Raw genomic sequence first — 15,648 nt, forward strand, 5'->3', positions numbered from 1 at the left:
GGCCGATTTTCACTTTGCGATTTACCCTGAACTCCCCGGAGCCCAGCACCACTGATTTTGACTAACTTTTCTTGAGATATGGACTATGTGTCCTTACGATTTTGGCTTATGTGAGATGTAATTGACATGTGAGATGAACTACACCGATCTAGCAAGGATTGACTTGCCTGCACAGTCTATCTTTTTTTACGATGCCGACCTGGCGGGACCGCGCATCGGGATCGCAAGGTGACTTTCACCTTGCGATCTGCACTAACTTTTCTTTTGATTTTGACTATATAGTCAAAATTGAAAGAGAAAATCTCACCGTGTGTACACACCTTTATATAATTTGACCTGTCCCATCACACAGGTTGCATGATCTGTAATCAAGAGTTTCATTGTCCCCTGCTACACTTCTAAATGTCTGTATTTTGTGTGACACATTTGCATGTGATCAATTGTCATTTCCTTGAATAGTATTCTTGTTGTCCTTTTTGTAATCTATAGTTCAAATGTAGCTTTAGCCTTAGCAATATTGTCTGATACATTTTGTATTATGCACACAAACACTAAGTTGAATAGTACATATAATAGTCGTATGCATTGATAGAAGTGTGTATTGATATAAAGAATTCCATTCTGGAACAGCAAATTTCATCCATCCCTTTTGCATTTTATTTCCCCCTATGTTTCTTTGGTTTAATGAGTTTAGAGGTAAGCTAATAATTTATCACATTGTTGATTACCTGCAAATAAAAATCTTGATTTAGATAACCATGTGACGTTTTTATTGTCATACGACCAGAATGAGATATTACTAGCAGGGGCAAACGCAGGATTTATTCAGGGGTGTTTCCGTGGGCATGTGTATGTATGTATGTATATATAGATATATATAGAGAGAGTGATATATCTATCTGTGTGTATATATAGGTATATAGATAGATATGTATATATATATATTGTGTGTGTGTATATACATACATACATACATACATACATACATACATACATACATACATACATACAGTATGGTCGGCACTCCCGGTGTGTAAAACAGCTGTCCCGGTGCCGTCCTACTGAGAGATATGGAGATGGTGTTCTTCTAGAGAGGGGTGTTCCTCAACCCACTCTCAATGCTGAAAGAACAGGCGGTACTCCGAGGAATTGGTGAAGACAAGTGTATTGAGCAAAAAAATCAAACAGGTGGCATAACTCCGCAGAGTTATGCCACCTGTTTGATTTTTTTGCTCAATACACTAGTCTTCACCAATTCCTCGGAGTGCCGCCTGTTCTTTCAGCATAATATATATATTCACCTCTGGGCTGGCCACCGGAAACTGGTGCCGCCCAGCATTGTGTACCGCTCGTGTATATAAGGTATGCTTGTTACATGTATGTTGTATGTATGAAGCCTGACAAAGGGAAATAAATTCTGAAATGTTACTGCAGATTGCAGATTCCAGAGGGGTTTCTTTTAAATAAGACCAATGAGTGCCTACATTCGATTTGCTGTATTGTTTTACTACGGCACCGTGGCAATATTCCTGATAGAGGAGGTTGATAGTCTATTGGACCCGATAAATCTCTCTATATCTATCTATCTATCTATCTATCTATCTATCTATCTATCTAGAGTATCCCATATCCAAATATTCCGAAATACGGACTTTTTTGAGTGAGATAGTGAAACCTTTGTTTTCTGATGGCTCAATGTACACAAACTGTTTAATGCACAGTTATAAAAAATATTGGCTAAAATGACCTTCAGGCTGTGTATATAAGGTGTATATGTAACATAAATGCATTCTGTGCTTAGATTTACTATGATATCTCGTTATGGGATGCAATTATTACAAAATACGGAAAAATCCGATATCCAAAATACCTCTGGTCCCAACGTAGCATCTAGTTACCCTTCGACCAGGGGCTGGGAGGTGGAAGCAGCAGACTGGCGGACCTGTGAGGAGGGAGCTACTGCGGCTGAGCACATGAAGCCAGCAGCTTCCCCCGGACTTTCTCTGCTATGTAGCTCTCTGCTGCTGTTACTCCTGCAGCAGCTCCGCTGTCGTGATCGCGGCTTTTGCTGAGACGGAGACACTGCTGTCTCTGTCTCAAAAATTAAACATTTGGCTCATCAGGGGTGGTTTCCAGGTACTTCCATGAATACAACACCGGAGTCGCCAGATACTGCGTTATTTGGTAGAAAACACCGTTCTTCGGTCATGTATCCTTTTTCAAAGAAGCTGGATTATCAGTTGACGGAGGCTTGGAAAAACCCTTAGTATTTATCAGTTTCCATCGGCTATGACAGATAAATGGCAGAAGTCACCCTGAGTGGACTCCTTTCTTTCCACGTTGTCAGAACACCGCATTACCTGTTCCGAGAGCAACTTCTTTGAAAGACAAAGCTCTGAGTATACAAAAACTGGTCCGGGCTGTTCTCAAGCCACAACGGGTATTTGTTTATTTATGCATTCGTATGCTTGGGAAGATGGTAACTGCTTTCCAAACTCTGGAGTTCAGACGTTTTCTTTCACGTCCTTTCCAGCTGGAGCTGTTACATCAATGGTCGGGGTCGCATCTACACGTTCAACAGTAAGTTCATCTAACTCCGGAGACATGACTTTCGCTTCATTGGTGGCTCCAGCTGCACAATCTCACTGCGGGCAGGCGATTTGGTGTGTGGGACTGGACGCTCCTCACGACGGATGTCAGCCTCAAGGGATGGGGCGTGGTTGTGTTGGACTCCCATCTTCAGGGCCACTGGTCTCCACAAGAATCTCTTTTGCCAGTAAATGTGTTGGAACTGAGAGTGGTCTACAATTTGCTGGTACAAGCCACCCACATTCTTCGATCCAAGGTGGTAGAAGTTCAATTGGACAACGCGATTGCTGTAGTGTACATGAACAAACAAGGCGGAACTTAGTCGCCAGGCAATGCGAGAGGTATAACGTCTTCTCCAATGGGCAGAACGCAATGCAGTAATTCTCTATGCGGTATTCATTCTAGGAGTGGACAATTGGGAAGCAGGCTACCTTGGCCGTCATGATCTACATCCGGGAGAATGGGCACTTTACCCGGAGGTGTTCAACGATCTGATACAGCACTGGAGGTGTCCAGATGTGGCTCTCATGGCATCCCGTCTCAATCATAAGCTTCCAAGATCAAACGGGAGTCAATCACGGTGATCCTGGTGGCACCAGATTGGCCACGGAGGGCTTGGTATTCAGACCTGCGCTTTCTTCTAGCGGACGATCCTTGACCTCTTCCTCTGCGTCCGGATCTACTCCACCAAGGGCCTTTCGTGCATCCAGATTTACCACGGCTACGTTTAACGGGATGGGTATTGAGACATCCTGAAAAGGAATTCCGGAATGTGTGATCCCCACAATGTTGCGGGCGTGAAAACTGGTTACAGCATCCCATTACCATAGCATCTGGCGGTCCTATATAGCTTGGTGTGATCGAAGAGGATTTCCATCGGATTCTTTTAGTCTCTCGTGGTTCTTAAAACTGGATTTGATTCCAGACTTCGTCTAGGATCCCTGAAGGTTCAGGAAACGCCTAGCACTCCTGGTGGATGTGCAAACCTATCTACAAGGGGTTCTACGGGCACATCCTCCGTTTGTTCTACCTACAGCTCCTTGGGATTTAAATATGGTGCTGGAATTCCTGCAGTCAACCTGTTTTGAACCTTTGGAAGAAGCTGACCTTCGATATCTTACTTGGAAGACTGATTTTCTACTAGCCATAGCTTCAGCCCGGAGGGTTTCTGAATTAAGTGCCTTGTCTTGCAAACCCCCTCCTTTTCTGAATACTTTCATCCTGATCGGGCGGAGTTGTGAACACGTGCTTTTTCCTTCCCAAGGTCGTGTCGGCTTATCACATCAATCAGCCTATTGTGGTTCCATCTTTGCAGGACGATTCTGGGATACCTTCTTCTCTTGATGTAGTGAGAACCTTGAAGATTTACGTAGAGCGAACTGCGCCTTTCAGGAAGTCTGATGCTTTATTCGTGCTTTATGATGTCCCTCTTCGTGGGTGGCCTGCTACTAAGCAGACCCTGGCCCGCTGGATTAAACTGATTGTTCGTCAGGCATATCTCCACCAGTCTAGGTGACCGCCAGTATCCATTGCTGCCCACTCTACGCGTTCAGTTGGGTCTTTGTGGGCCGTTAGTAGGGGGGCTACCACGTCTCAACTCTGTTGTGCAGCCACTTGCTGCAGTATTCATACGTCTGCTAAATTCTACATGTTTGATACTTAATTTTCACTGTTTGGCCGCCTTGTTTTGCAAGGTCCTCAGCGATCTCCCGCCCAGGGGGGAAATTTTGGGACGTCCCCCACAATCTTGAATTTGTGCCAGTGTCCCCTAGTGGCTGACAGAAAAAGGAGGATTTTGGTACTTACCGTTAAATCCCTTTTTCGGAAGCCATAGGGGACCCTGGCCACCCACCCGTCACTGTTCTCTTGCCTTCATTGTTGTTCTGTTGTGTTTTAATTGTGTTATGCTCTCTTCCCTTGTATAGTTTCTGTTCTCTTGTTCCCGTCACCTCTCTGATAATTCATAACTGAGGGATGATGGGGGATAGAAAGGAAGAGCCTGTTTCACTTCTTAGGATTATTTAAAGTGCCAGCTCCCTGTAAGCCACCATCACCACCCCACAGTCTTAAAGTTGTGCCAGTGTCCCCTATGGCTTCCGAAAAAGTGATTTATCGGTAACTACCAAAATCCTCCTTTTGGATTGGGGGTATAATGAAATTACTATGACAGAGTGAAATCCTAGGTTGAAAATCAATGAGTAAAGTCACCTAAATTTGTGAATAAAGCATCATCAAGGTGAGATGGAATTTATCATGCTACATGGTGAATGCTCAGACGCCTCTAGGGTCTAACGATTTTCAGATAAAACCTAATTGCCATTATCAACCATTTATCTAACTTTGCACTGAAGATTAGGACTTTTAGAGAAACTCAATGTACATTGATTTGGTAAGCATTATTATTACTCATTGGGTAGTTCTGTCTAATGATTCTTTTTGTTTTGTGCTCTTTAACACCCCTTTCCACTCACAGACCCAGAACAGATTCTGAAGAAAGAAGGTTTGATGCCACAGGATGGCAGCAGCCTAGAAGCTCTACTGCGGTCAGACCCAACTGAGAAGAGAATCATCCCTGACCCTAGAGATGATGACAGCCTTACAGAGTTTCCTCCTGTTGCCAGCCGAGCACGGAAGGTACAGGCCTACAGCGGGAGGCAGCGTTACGTAGCGCGCGGGATGATCACGGTAAAGTTAGGGACAGACAGCCTGGGGGGAGGAGCTTTACCATGCACTGTCATCACTGTCTGTCCTTCCTTTTATGTATTATGTCTCCATACTAACCAGCTTAGGTACATTTCTTTAGCAAATTGTTTTTAGTCTGTTTCAAGTCTCAACATCCTTGACATTAACCAGTTATTGAGTATATATTTCTCTTGTGGCACTACAGGTTTGTGTCCACAGAATATACAACTTGTGTTACTGTGTAAACACAGGAGGAACGCTGCTTATAGGTGGATCAGTGATGTGCTGCAGAGTTAGCAAGTGTTCATTTGGCTGCACACCTAATTTGTCATGGAGACTGTTCCACAAGCAGAAAACTCTTGCTACGCTGTGTATTTAGTGCCTTATTTATTTTCAGGTTTCCTTCAGTAGCTGCTGAACTTCCATAGGCAATACATATAGTCCTCTTCCTCCAGTACACAATTGTACATTTGAAATCCATAATACAGGAAGCAATTGGCATGAAGATTTTCAAACCCATTGTTTGGAAATGGACTTGGCTGTGCTGGCAGCATGCATCTGCGTACAGAGTTTCTGCTTTCAGGTGCGGCCTTGTCTATTGGCGTGTCTCCTGTCGGCAGTAGTGTGTGACTTGCCGTCTTTACAATCGTTCCCACTCCCTTGTTACTGAAGAGCATTTTTGTATCTTAATTGTACATTTTTATTTTTTATCCCTTATCTCCTATTTTGCAAATGAGGGTTATGCCTGAAATATGTCTGATATTCTTAAATTGACTTGAGATTTTAAAAAGAACAAAAAACTATTTTGTCCACAGTTCTACTCGGCGCTACAGTCTCAACCTTCAAAATAACTTTGTTCAAGTCGGATGTTTATATAAAAAGTAGACTTTTAATAATGTCTCTGACTGCCAAATAGGGTAAAGTTGCAACAACCTGCAATAATGTAGCTATCCAAAGTAACTACGTAGCATAAAATTAACCACATTAGTATTGGTGCTGTGCAGAAGATTGTAAACAAATGAAAACAAAACGGTGGGAAACCTATGCAAATTACAATTCATTTAAGTCCAAAAATCACAAATTTATTCTCCAGAGGGTTTTTATTTTTTTTATTATTATTTTTGTATTTGATTTTTTGTAACCGTGTTTGTCTTTGTAGCTGCAGAGGCGAAGTCACACGGTGAACCTCGAATTGCAGCTTGTGTATTATCTGTGGTAGTATATAATGGTGCAAATTTCTGCGCTCCTTTTATATTGCTGAAAATTGTCATACAAAAGCGGATCATGACAAGAAATCAGCAGCTGTAATGGTAGAATACTTAATTCGGGATGCGGTCAAAATCTCAGCAGCCAGAAAGCCGCCGGGTTAGGGTGTGGCACTAGGGGGAGGTTATAGTTAGCCTGGGGAGGAGGAGGAAGGGGGGGGGGGGTGGAGTTATTAGGGTTAGGCTGCGGGAGGGAGAAGGTAGGGATAGTATAAACATACTGGGAAGTGTCGGGATTCTGGCTGTAGATATTTCGTACTCAACCCCTTAATTTCTTTGAATGCACTGAATCAAGGCCCACTCTAACCCACAGTTTGATTATATGACAAATCAGATGATGGAATAGTTTTCGTAATAATGTACTAAGACACATGAACACTTAGGGGTGTATTCAATAACTGTCGGAGGCTGCCGTCTTGTCAGAAAGACGGCAGCTTCCGACAAATAGGTCGGTAGGGGTTCCGACCTATTCAATACTGTCTGATTTTTTCCGACAAGTCGGGAATTCCCGACTTGTCGGAAAACACGTGGAACGACGGAATAGCTGTCGATCCGCGTACTTCTGTCGGAAATGGGGCCAAATACGACAGGTTTTGGCCCCCTTTCCGACAAACTCAATCTGACTTGAAAACAAGTCGGATTGAGGTGAGGAGAAGAGCGGTGCTGGGGTAGCTGAGATCAGCGGTTGGCGGGGGGAGCTGGCTGCTGGGGGGCATGTCTGCGGCGGAGGCGCTGCAGGGAGTGACCTCTCTCCATGCAGCGCCTCCCCCCGCAGCCAGCTCCCCTCGCCGGGCGCCGATCTCTGCTCCCCCGCGGCCTGCAGGCACCTTTTTTTCATGCAGCGCCTCCCCCCGCCGCCCCAGACATGTCCCCCTGCCGATCTCCGCCCCCTCCCTGCTGCCCAGCTTACCCCGCCGCCATCCCGCTCACGGCCGCCGCCATCTGCACTCCTGGCCGCTGCTGTCAGCGGATGCGCTGGATAGGACCCTGTGTACACCCAAATCCGACAGTCCGATTTGGCCGTCCATAGGGGTTGTCTGATCCATTCCGACAACTGCATGTCGTAATGGATCCGACTCTTATTGAATATACTCCTTGGTTGCAAAAAAATTCTGCAAGATAAAGATTTGCGATTTGAAGACTAAATGAACTGTAATTTTCCAATTTTTTTTTTATTCATAATTTTTTTTGTAATGGCACACCTAAAATGTATTTAAAAGACTAATAAACCTAAAACGTAAGCTATACAATATTAAGTAGCTACTAAGAGAACTCCCAGATATAAAGGTGAAAGTTTTAGGCACTTATTAAACCTGATGCATTTGATGTAAAGTTTCTGCTGAGAAGAGTCCTGGTTAAATTCATGATGATTTTTGCTCTTGGCTGTCAAGAAAAACAAAGATCTCTCAAATTTTTCCTAAATATGATGGCGTTATAGTCTTGAGTTTATTTTTATGCACATGAACTTGCATTCTCAGTCTTGTTGGTCCTTTATGCTATGCTGATATACTAATAATGTATTTCCATGGTATGTGCTAGTAGTGTCCCCTTTTTTTTTTTTCTCTAACGTCCTAGTGGATGCTGGGAACTCCGTAAGGACCATGGGGAATAGCGGGCTCCGAAGGAGGCTGGGCACTCTAGAAAGATCTTAGACTACCTGGTGTGCACTGGCTCCTCCCACTATGACCCTCCTCCAAGCCTCAGTTAGATTTCGTGCCCGGCCGAGGTTGGATGCACACTAGGGGCTCTCCTGAGCTCTTAGAAAGTTATAGTCTTAGAATTTGTTCTTTTCAGTGAGACCTGCTGGCAACAGGCTCACTGCAGCGAGGGACTAAGGGGAGAAGAAGCGAACTCGCCTGCTTGCAGCCGGATTGGGCTTCTTAGGCTACTGGACACCATTAGCTCCAGAGGGATCGACCGCAGGCCCAGCCTTGATGTTCGGTCCCGGAGCCGCGCCGCCGTCCCCCTTACAGAGCCAGAAGCAAGAAGATGGTCCGGAAAATCGGCGGCATGAAGACTCAGTCTTCACCAAGGTAGCGCACAGCACTGCAGCTGTGCGCCATTGCTCCTCTCACACACTTCATACTCCGGTCACTGAGGGTGCAGGGCGCTGGGGGGGGGGGCGCCCTGAGGCAGCAATAAAAACACCTTGGCTGGCAAAAAATACCTCAATATATAGCCCCAGGGGCTATATATGAGGTAAATACCCCTGCCAGAAGTCCATAAAAAACGGGAGAATAGGCCGCGAAAAAGGGGCGGAGCCTATCTCCTCAGCACACTGGCGCCATTTTCCCTCACAGCTCCGTTGGAGGGAAGCTCCCTGGCTCTCCCCTGCAGTCTACAAGGGTTAAAAAAAGAGAGAGGGGGCACTAAATTTAGGCGCAGTATACATTATATATATAGATATAAAGCTATAGGGGACATAACTCAGTTAGTCCCTGCAGTATATAGCGCTCTGGTGTGTGCTGGCATACTCTCACTCTGTCCCCCCAAAGGGCTTTTGTGGGTCCTGTCCTCGTTTAGAGCATTCCCTGTGTGTCTGCGGTGTGTCGGTACGGCTGTGTCGACATGTTGAATGAGGAGGCTTATATGGTGACGGAACAGAGGCCGATATATGTGATGTCGCCCCCTGTGGGGCCGACACCAGAGTGGATAGAGAGGTAAAAGGTATTAACCGACAGTGTCAACTCCTTACATAAAAGGGTGGATGACGTAACAGCTGTGGGACAGCCGGCTTCGCAGCCCGCGCCTGCCCAGGCGTCTCAAAGGCCATCAGGGGCTCAAAAACGCCCGCTCTCTCAGATGGCAGACACAGATGTCGACACGGAGTCTGACTCCAGTGTCGACAAGGTGGAGACATATACACAATCCAATCCGTGACTTGATCCCGGCAATAAAAAATGTGTTATACATTTCTGACTTTAACCTCTATAAATGGGTTTTAGGTTTGGGGAGAAAAAACAGGCAGTGTTTTGTTCCCCCATCAGATGAATAAATGAAGTGTGTGAAAAGCGTGGGTTCCCCCGTTAAGAAACTGGTAATTTATAAAAAGTTACTGATGGCGTACCCTTTCCCGCCAGGAGGATAAGTTACGCTGGGAGATATCCCCTAGGGTGGATAAGGCGCTCACACGTTTGTCAAAAAAGGTGGCACTGCCGTCTTAGGATACGGCCACTTTAATAGGTACCTGTTGATAAAAAAAACAGGAGGCTATCCTGAAGTCTGTATTTACACACTCAGGTACTAGACTGAGACCTGCAGATAGTGCTGCTGCAGCGTGGTTGGTGACCCTGTCAAACAGGGATAATAGTTGGCAAACATAAAAACATATTAAAGACGTTGTCTTATATATGGGGGATGCACAGAGGGATATTTTGCCGGCTGGCATCCAAAATAAATGTAATGTCCATTCTGTCAGGAGGGTATTAGAGACCTGTCACTGGACAGGTGATGCTGACTTAAAAAGCGCATAAAGAGCCTTATAAGAGTGAGGAATTATTTGGGGATGGTCTCTGGGACCTCGTATCCACAGCAACTGCTGGGAAGAAATAATTTTACCTCAGGTTTCCTCACAGAAAAAGGTACAGTCCTTTCGGCTTCAGAAAAGCAAGCTGGTCAAATGGCGCTTCCTTTCTGTACAGAGACAAGGGTAGAGGGAAAAAGCTGCACCAGTCAGCCTGTTCCCAGAATCAAGATTCTTCCCCCGCCTCCTGTGAGTACACACCATGACGCGGGTGCTCCACAGGTGTAGCCAGGTACGGTGGGGGGCCGCCTCAAAAATTTCAGCAATTAGTGGGCTCGCTCACAGGTGGATCCCTGTTTCTTCCAAGTAGTATTTCAGGGGTACAAGCTGGAATTAGAGATGTCTCCCCCCAGCCGTTTCCTAAAATATGCCTTGCTGACAACTCCCTCAAGCAGGGAGGCTGTGCTAGAGGCAATTAATAAGCGGTATTCCCAGCAGGTAATACTCAAGGTGCCCCTACTTCAACAAGGACGGGGTTACTATTCCACACGGGTTGGGGTACCGAAACCGCATGGTTCGGTGTGACCCATTTTATATTTAAAATCCTTGAACATAAAAAAATTCAAGTTCAAGATGGAATCGCTCAGGGCGGTTATTGCAAGCCTGGACGAGGGGGATTACATGGTATCCCGGGACATCAAGGATGCTTACCTGCATGTCCCCATTTACCATCCTCGCCAGGAGTACCTCAGATTTGTGGTACAGGATTACCATTACCAAGTCCAGACACTGCCGTTTGGACTGTACATGGCACCGAGGGTGTTTTATCAAGGTAATGGCCGAAATGATGATACTCCTTCAAAAAAAGGGAGTTGTAATTATCCCGTAATTGGACAATCTCGTTATAAGGGCGAGGTCCAAGGAGCAGTTGGTAGTCGGGGTAGCACTATTTTGGTAAGTGCTACAACAGCATAGGTGGATTCTAAACAGTCCAAAGTCACAGCTGGTTCCTATGACACGTCTACTGTTCCTGGGGATGGTTCTGGACATAAACCAGAAATAGTGTTTCTCCCGGAGGAGAAAGCCAAGGAGTTGTCATCTCTAGTCAGAGACCTCCTGAAACCAAAATAGGTAGCGGTGCATCATTGCACGCGAGTCCTGGGAAAAATGGTAGCTTCTTACGAAGCAATCCCATTAGGCAGGTTCCATACAAGAACTTTTCAGAGGGACCTGTTGGACAAGTGGTCCGGATCGCATCTTCCGATGCATAGGCTGATAACCCTGTCTCCAAGGACCAGGGTATCTCTACTGTGGTGGCTGCAGAGTGCCCATCTTCAAGAGGGCCGCAGGTTCGGCATACAGGACTAGGTCCTAGTGACCATGGATTCCAGCCTTTGAGGCTGGGGGGCAGTCACATAGGGAAGAAACTTCCAGGGACTTTGGTCAAGTCAGGTTATTTCCCTACACATAAATATTCTGGATCTGAGGGCCATTTACAATGCCCTGAGGCCAGCAAGGCCTCTGCTTCAAAACCAGCCGGTACTGATCCAATCGGACAACATCACGGCAGTCGCCCATGTAATCAACAGGGCGGCACAAAAAGCAGGATGGCGATGGCAGAAGCCACAAGGATTCTCCGATAGGCGGAAAATCATGTGTTAGCACTGTCAGCAGTGTTCATTCCCGGAGTGGACAACTGGGAAGCAGATCTTCTCAACAGACACGACCTCCACCCGGGAGAATGGGGACTTCCTCCAGAAGTCTTCCAATAGGATTGTACACCATTGGGAAAGGCCACAGGTGGACATGATGGCGTCCCGCCTTAACAAAAAGCTATAATATTGCTCCAGGTCAAGGGACCCTCAGGCGATAGCTATGGACGCTCTGGTAACACCGTGGGTGTACCAGTCGGTTTAGGTGTTCTCCCCTCTGCCTCTCATACCAAAGGTACTGAGAATAATAAGAAGGCGAGGAGTAAGAACGATACTCGTGGATGGCCAAGAAGAGCTTGGTACCCAGAACTTCAAGAATTTATATCAGAGGACCAATGGCCTCTGCCACTCAGTCAGGACCTGCGGCAGCAGGGGCCCTGTCTGTTCCAAGACTTACCGCGGCTGCGTTTGACGGCATGGTGGTTGAACGCCGGATCCTGAAGGAAAAGGGTATTCCGGAGGAAGTAATTCCTACGCTTACTAAAGCCAGGAAAGAGGTTACAGCAACTCATTATCACCGCATATGGCGAAAATATGTTGCATGGTGTGAGGCCGAAAGGGCCCCAACAGAGGAATTTCAACTAGGTCGATTTCTGCATTTCCTGCAAGCAGGAGTGACTATGGGCCTTAAATTGGGTTCCATTAAGGTACAGATCTCGGCTCTGTCGATTTTCTTTCAAAAAAGAACTAGCTTCAGTACCTGAAGTTCAGACATTTATAAAAGGAGTGCTGCATAGTCAGCCCCCGTTTGTGCCTCCTGTGGCACCTTGGGATCTCAACGTGGTGTTGAGTTTTCTTAAAATCACTTTGGTTTGAACCACTAAAAACCGTGGATCTGAAATATCTCACATGGAAGGTGGTTATGTTATTTGCCTTGGCTTCTGCCAGGCGAGTATCAGAATTGGCGGCTTTGTCTTGTAAAAGCCCTTATTTGATTTTCCATATGGATAGGGCAGAATTGAGGACTCGTCCCCAGTTTCTCCCTAAGGTGGTGTCAGCGTTTCACCTGAACCAGCCTATTGTGGTGCCTGCGGCTACTAAGGATTTGGAGGACTCCAAGTTGCTAGACGTTGTCAGGGCCCTGAAAATATATGTTTCCAGGACGGCTGGAGTCAGAAAATCTGACTCGCTGTTTATCCTATATGCACCCAACAAGCTGGGTGCTCCTGCTTCTAAGCAGACTATTGCTCGTTGGATTTGTAGTACAATTCAGCTTGCACATACTGTGGCAGGCCTGCCACAGCCAAAATCTGTCAATGCCCATTCCACAAGGAAGGTGGGCTCATCTTGGGCGGCTGCCCGAGGGGTCTCGGCTTTACAACTTTGCCGAGCAGCTACTTGGTCAGGGGCAAACACGTTTGCAACATTCTACAAATTTGATACCCTGGCTGAGGAGGACCTGGAGTTCTCTCATTCGGTGCTGCAGAGTCATCCGCACTCTCCCGCCCGTTTGGGAGCTTTGGTATAATCCCCATGGTCCTTACGGAGTTCCCAGCATCCACTAGGACGTTAGAGAAAATAAGAATTTACTCACCGGTAATTCTATATCTCGTAGTCCGTAGTGGATGCTGGGCGCCCATCCCAAGTGCGGTTTATCTGCATTACTTGTACATAGTTATTGTTAACTAAATCGGGTTATTGTTGAGCCATCTGTTGAGAGGCTCTATTGTTTCATACTGTTAACTGTGTTTCATATCACGAGTTGTACGGTGTGATTGGTGTGGCTGGTATGAGTCTTACCCGGGATTCAATATCCTTCCTTATTGTGTACGCTCGTCCGGGCACGGTACCTAACTGAGGCTTGGAGGAGGGTCATAGTGGGAGGAGCCAGTGCACACCAGGTAGTCTAAGATCTTTCTAGAGTGCCCAGCCTCCTTCGGAGCCCGCTATTCCCCATGGTCCTTACGGAGTTCCCAGCATCCACTACGGACTACGAGAAATAGAATTACCGGTGAGTAAATTCTTATTTTTTTTTTTGGTCACATCATGCATGACTCTTTGCCTGCCATAGTAGCATGACTTATTGTAACTGGGCATTACCCAGGACATGTTCTAATGGTTCTTTGCAGATGCAATATAGAGTAGAGAGGAACTAGAAACCAATTGAGCGTCTGTTATAAAGTGCTGAGGGAACAATTTTTAGAGTACAGTTATGTGCTGGATATTACAAAGTTTTAATGTGCTTCATCATATAATACTTGCGTGCCCAGGACCATTGCAAACTGCACAAACCGTTTTAGGATTGTTTACCCAAACGTTTGACAAGTAATGTAGCATCATAACACAAAGGCCAGTATTACTCTCTGTATGTTATTGGGGTACTATAATCTTGCAGTGCACATCTGGCATATACTATGTGCATTGCATAACCCTAAATAACATCCAGGCTTTTTTTGTTATCAGACTAGGCTGACTTAAAATCTATTCTCTTTTTACCATCATGATTGGGCTAAAACATTGCTGAAGTAGTTTTTGAGGGGTCACAAAGCTCTTGGAGGAATCACATGATCCTTAGAGAACGAAGTTTCTTTCCAATATTAATAAAATCTGAAGGTTGGAGACCCCATGGAAGATTATCTTCCTTCATTGTGTGAGTAGTCATGACTTTATCATAGCAGGTTATGTCCTGTCAATGCTTCTTGTTAAAATGCTACTATGTAATCATCAGCAGTTGGATTTAGTACCTGGCAGTGTGCAGCTGGGCACCCATATAAGACAGTTATTGTAGGCCGTATATCACAAGTAACTTGTGGTGCCAGCAGCCATATTGTGACGTCTACCCCCCAGATCATGTAATAGTTTTTGAATTATTTTACAAATCTGTGTTGTCAGAAAAATGAATCTGTGTTTTCTGACTGTTCACTTCAAGCTAGCTCTTCAGCTATGTTTGCTTTTATCACACAGCGTATTCTGGAGCCTGATGATTTTTTAGATGACCTGGAGGATGAAGATTATGAAGAAGATACACCGAAGAGACGTGGAAAAGGGAAAGCCAAGGTGAGGAAAACTGGAGGACCTGTGATTGCGTTACTTATCGTAGATCAGAGTATGTTTCAATAGTATGCACACTGGTTCTGAGAGAACCTGTAAGCCTTCCACTATTTTGTCAGCTAGGGTGGCTACCTGGGAATGACAGTGAATGGGAGTACACTCTATGGAATGTGGTCTTCCTGTAGATGTAATAATTCAACATTCTGACTTTTGTTAACTAACTTGTAATGACTGAAAGAAAAAAAAATTCTAACCATTTGCTACAATATAGGTCATGGGTCTTCAACCTGTGTTCCTCCAGCTGCTGTGAAACTACACATCACAGCATGCCCTTCTACAGTTTTGCTATTAAGGTATGCTAAAACTGAGCCATGGTATGCTGGGATGTATAGTTCCACAGCAGCTGGAGGGCCGCAGGTTGCAGACCAATGGTCTAGGTAAATGTTACTATGTGCTCTATCAATGGGTGTGCTACCAAGTGTCCACATTCAGACCATATTGGCATTCTGAACGTGTATACACTATTAATTTAGGTTTGTTTTCCACTGGTTCTCATTCCAAAGAAATCTTTTAAGCTGGATACACACTATAATGTTATCTTTCCAATCTTTCTTGTTGGAATGAAAATCTGGTAATGTGTGGGAAAAAATTACAATTGACCATTTGCTACCAAACACTGGAAAACAGATAAAAATGGACATTAAGACAAATTTATTAAATCCATTTATCCAAACAAACATTTTCCTGCATTTGAGAGCAAATGGTTGGTTGTCATTTGCTCCCATACATTACCAGATTTTTCTCTAGCATCCATAAGGGATATTTGGGGAAACTAGTACGATGGGGCATAGACGGGGTCCAAAGGAGCTAGTGTACTTAAAATTTTCTTCACTGGGTATGATGGCTCCTCCCCTCTATGCCCCCTCCCACAGGTCGTTTAGAAAAA

General features: G+C 45.3%; 1 protein-coding gene across 7 annotated transcripts in view; it reads left to right on the top strand.

The window, feature by feature from the left end:
* The window catches only part of DPF2 (double PHD fingers 2), a 95,546-nt gene that overhangs the window by 19,268 nt on the left and 60,630 nt on the right, over nt 1-15,648 (top strand). For 4 of the 7 annotated variants that reach the window (XM_063944862.1, XM_063944861.1, XM_063944863.1 and 1 more), the window contains exons 4-5: nt 5,063-5,274; nt 14,616-14,708. In XM_063944862.1, coding sequence (XP_063800932.1) covers nt 5,063-5,274; nt 14,616-14,708 — 305 coding nt within the window. The remainder of the gene's footprint in view (nt 1-5,062; nt 5,275-14,615; nt 14,709-15,648) is intronic. The other 3 variants (XM_063944864.1, XM_063944866.1, XM_063944865.1) reach the window with 1 other exon arrangement.

Source organism: Pseudophryne corroboree, chromosome 11, assembly GCF_028390025.1.
Source record: "Pseudophryne corroboree isolate aPseCor3 chromosome 11, aPseCor3.hap2, whole genome shotgun sequence".
Lineage (NCBI taxonomy): Eukaryota > Metazoa > Chordata > Amphibia > Anura > Myobatrachidae > Pseudophryne > Pseudophryne corroboree.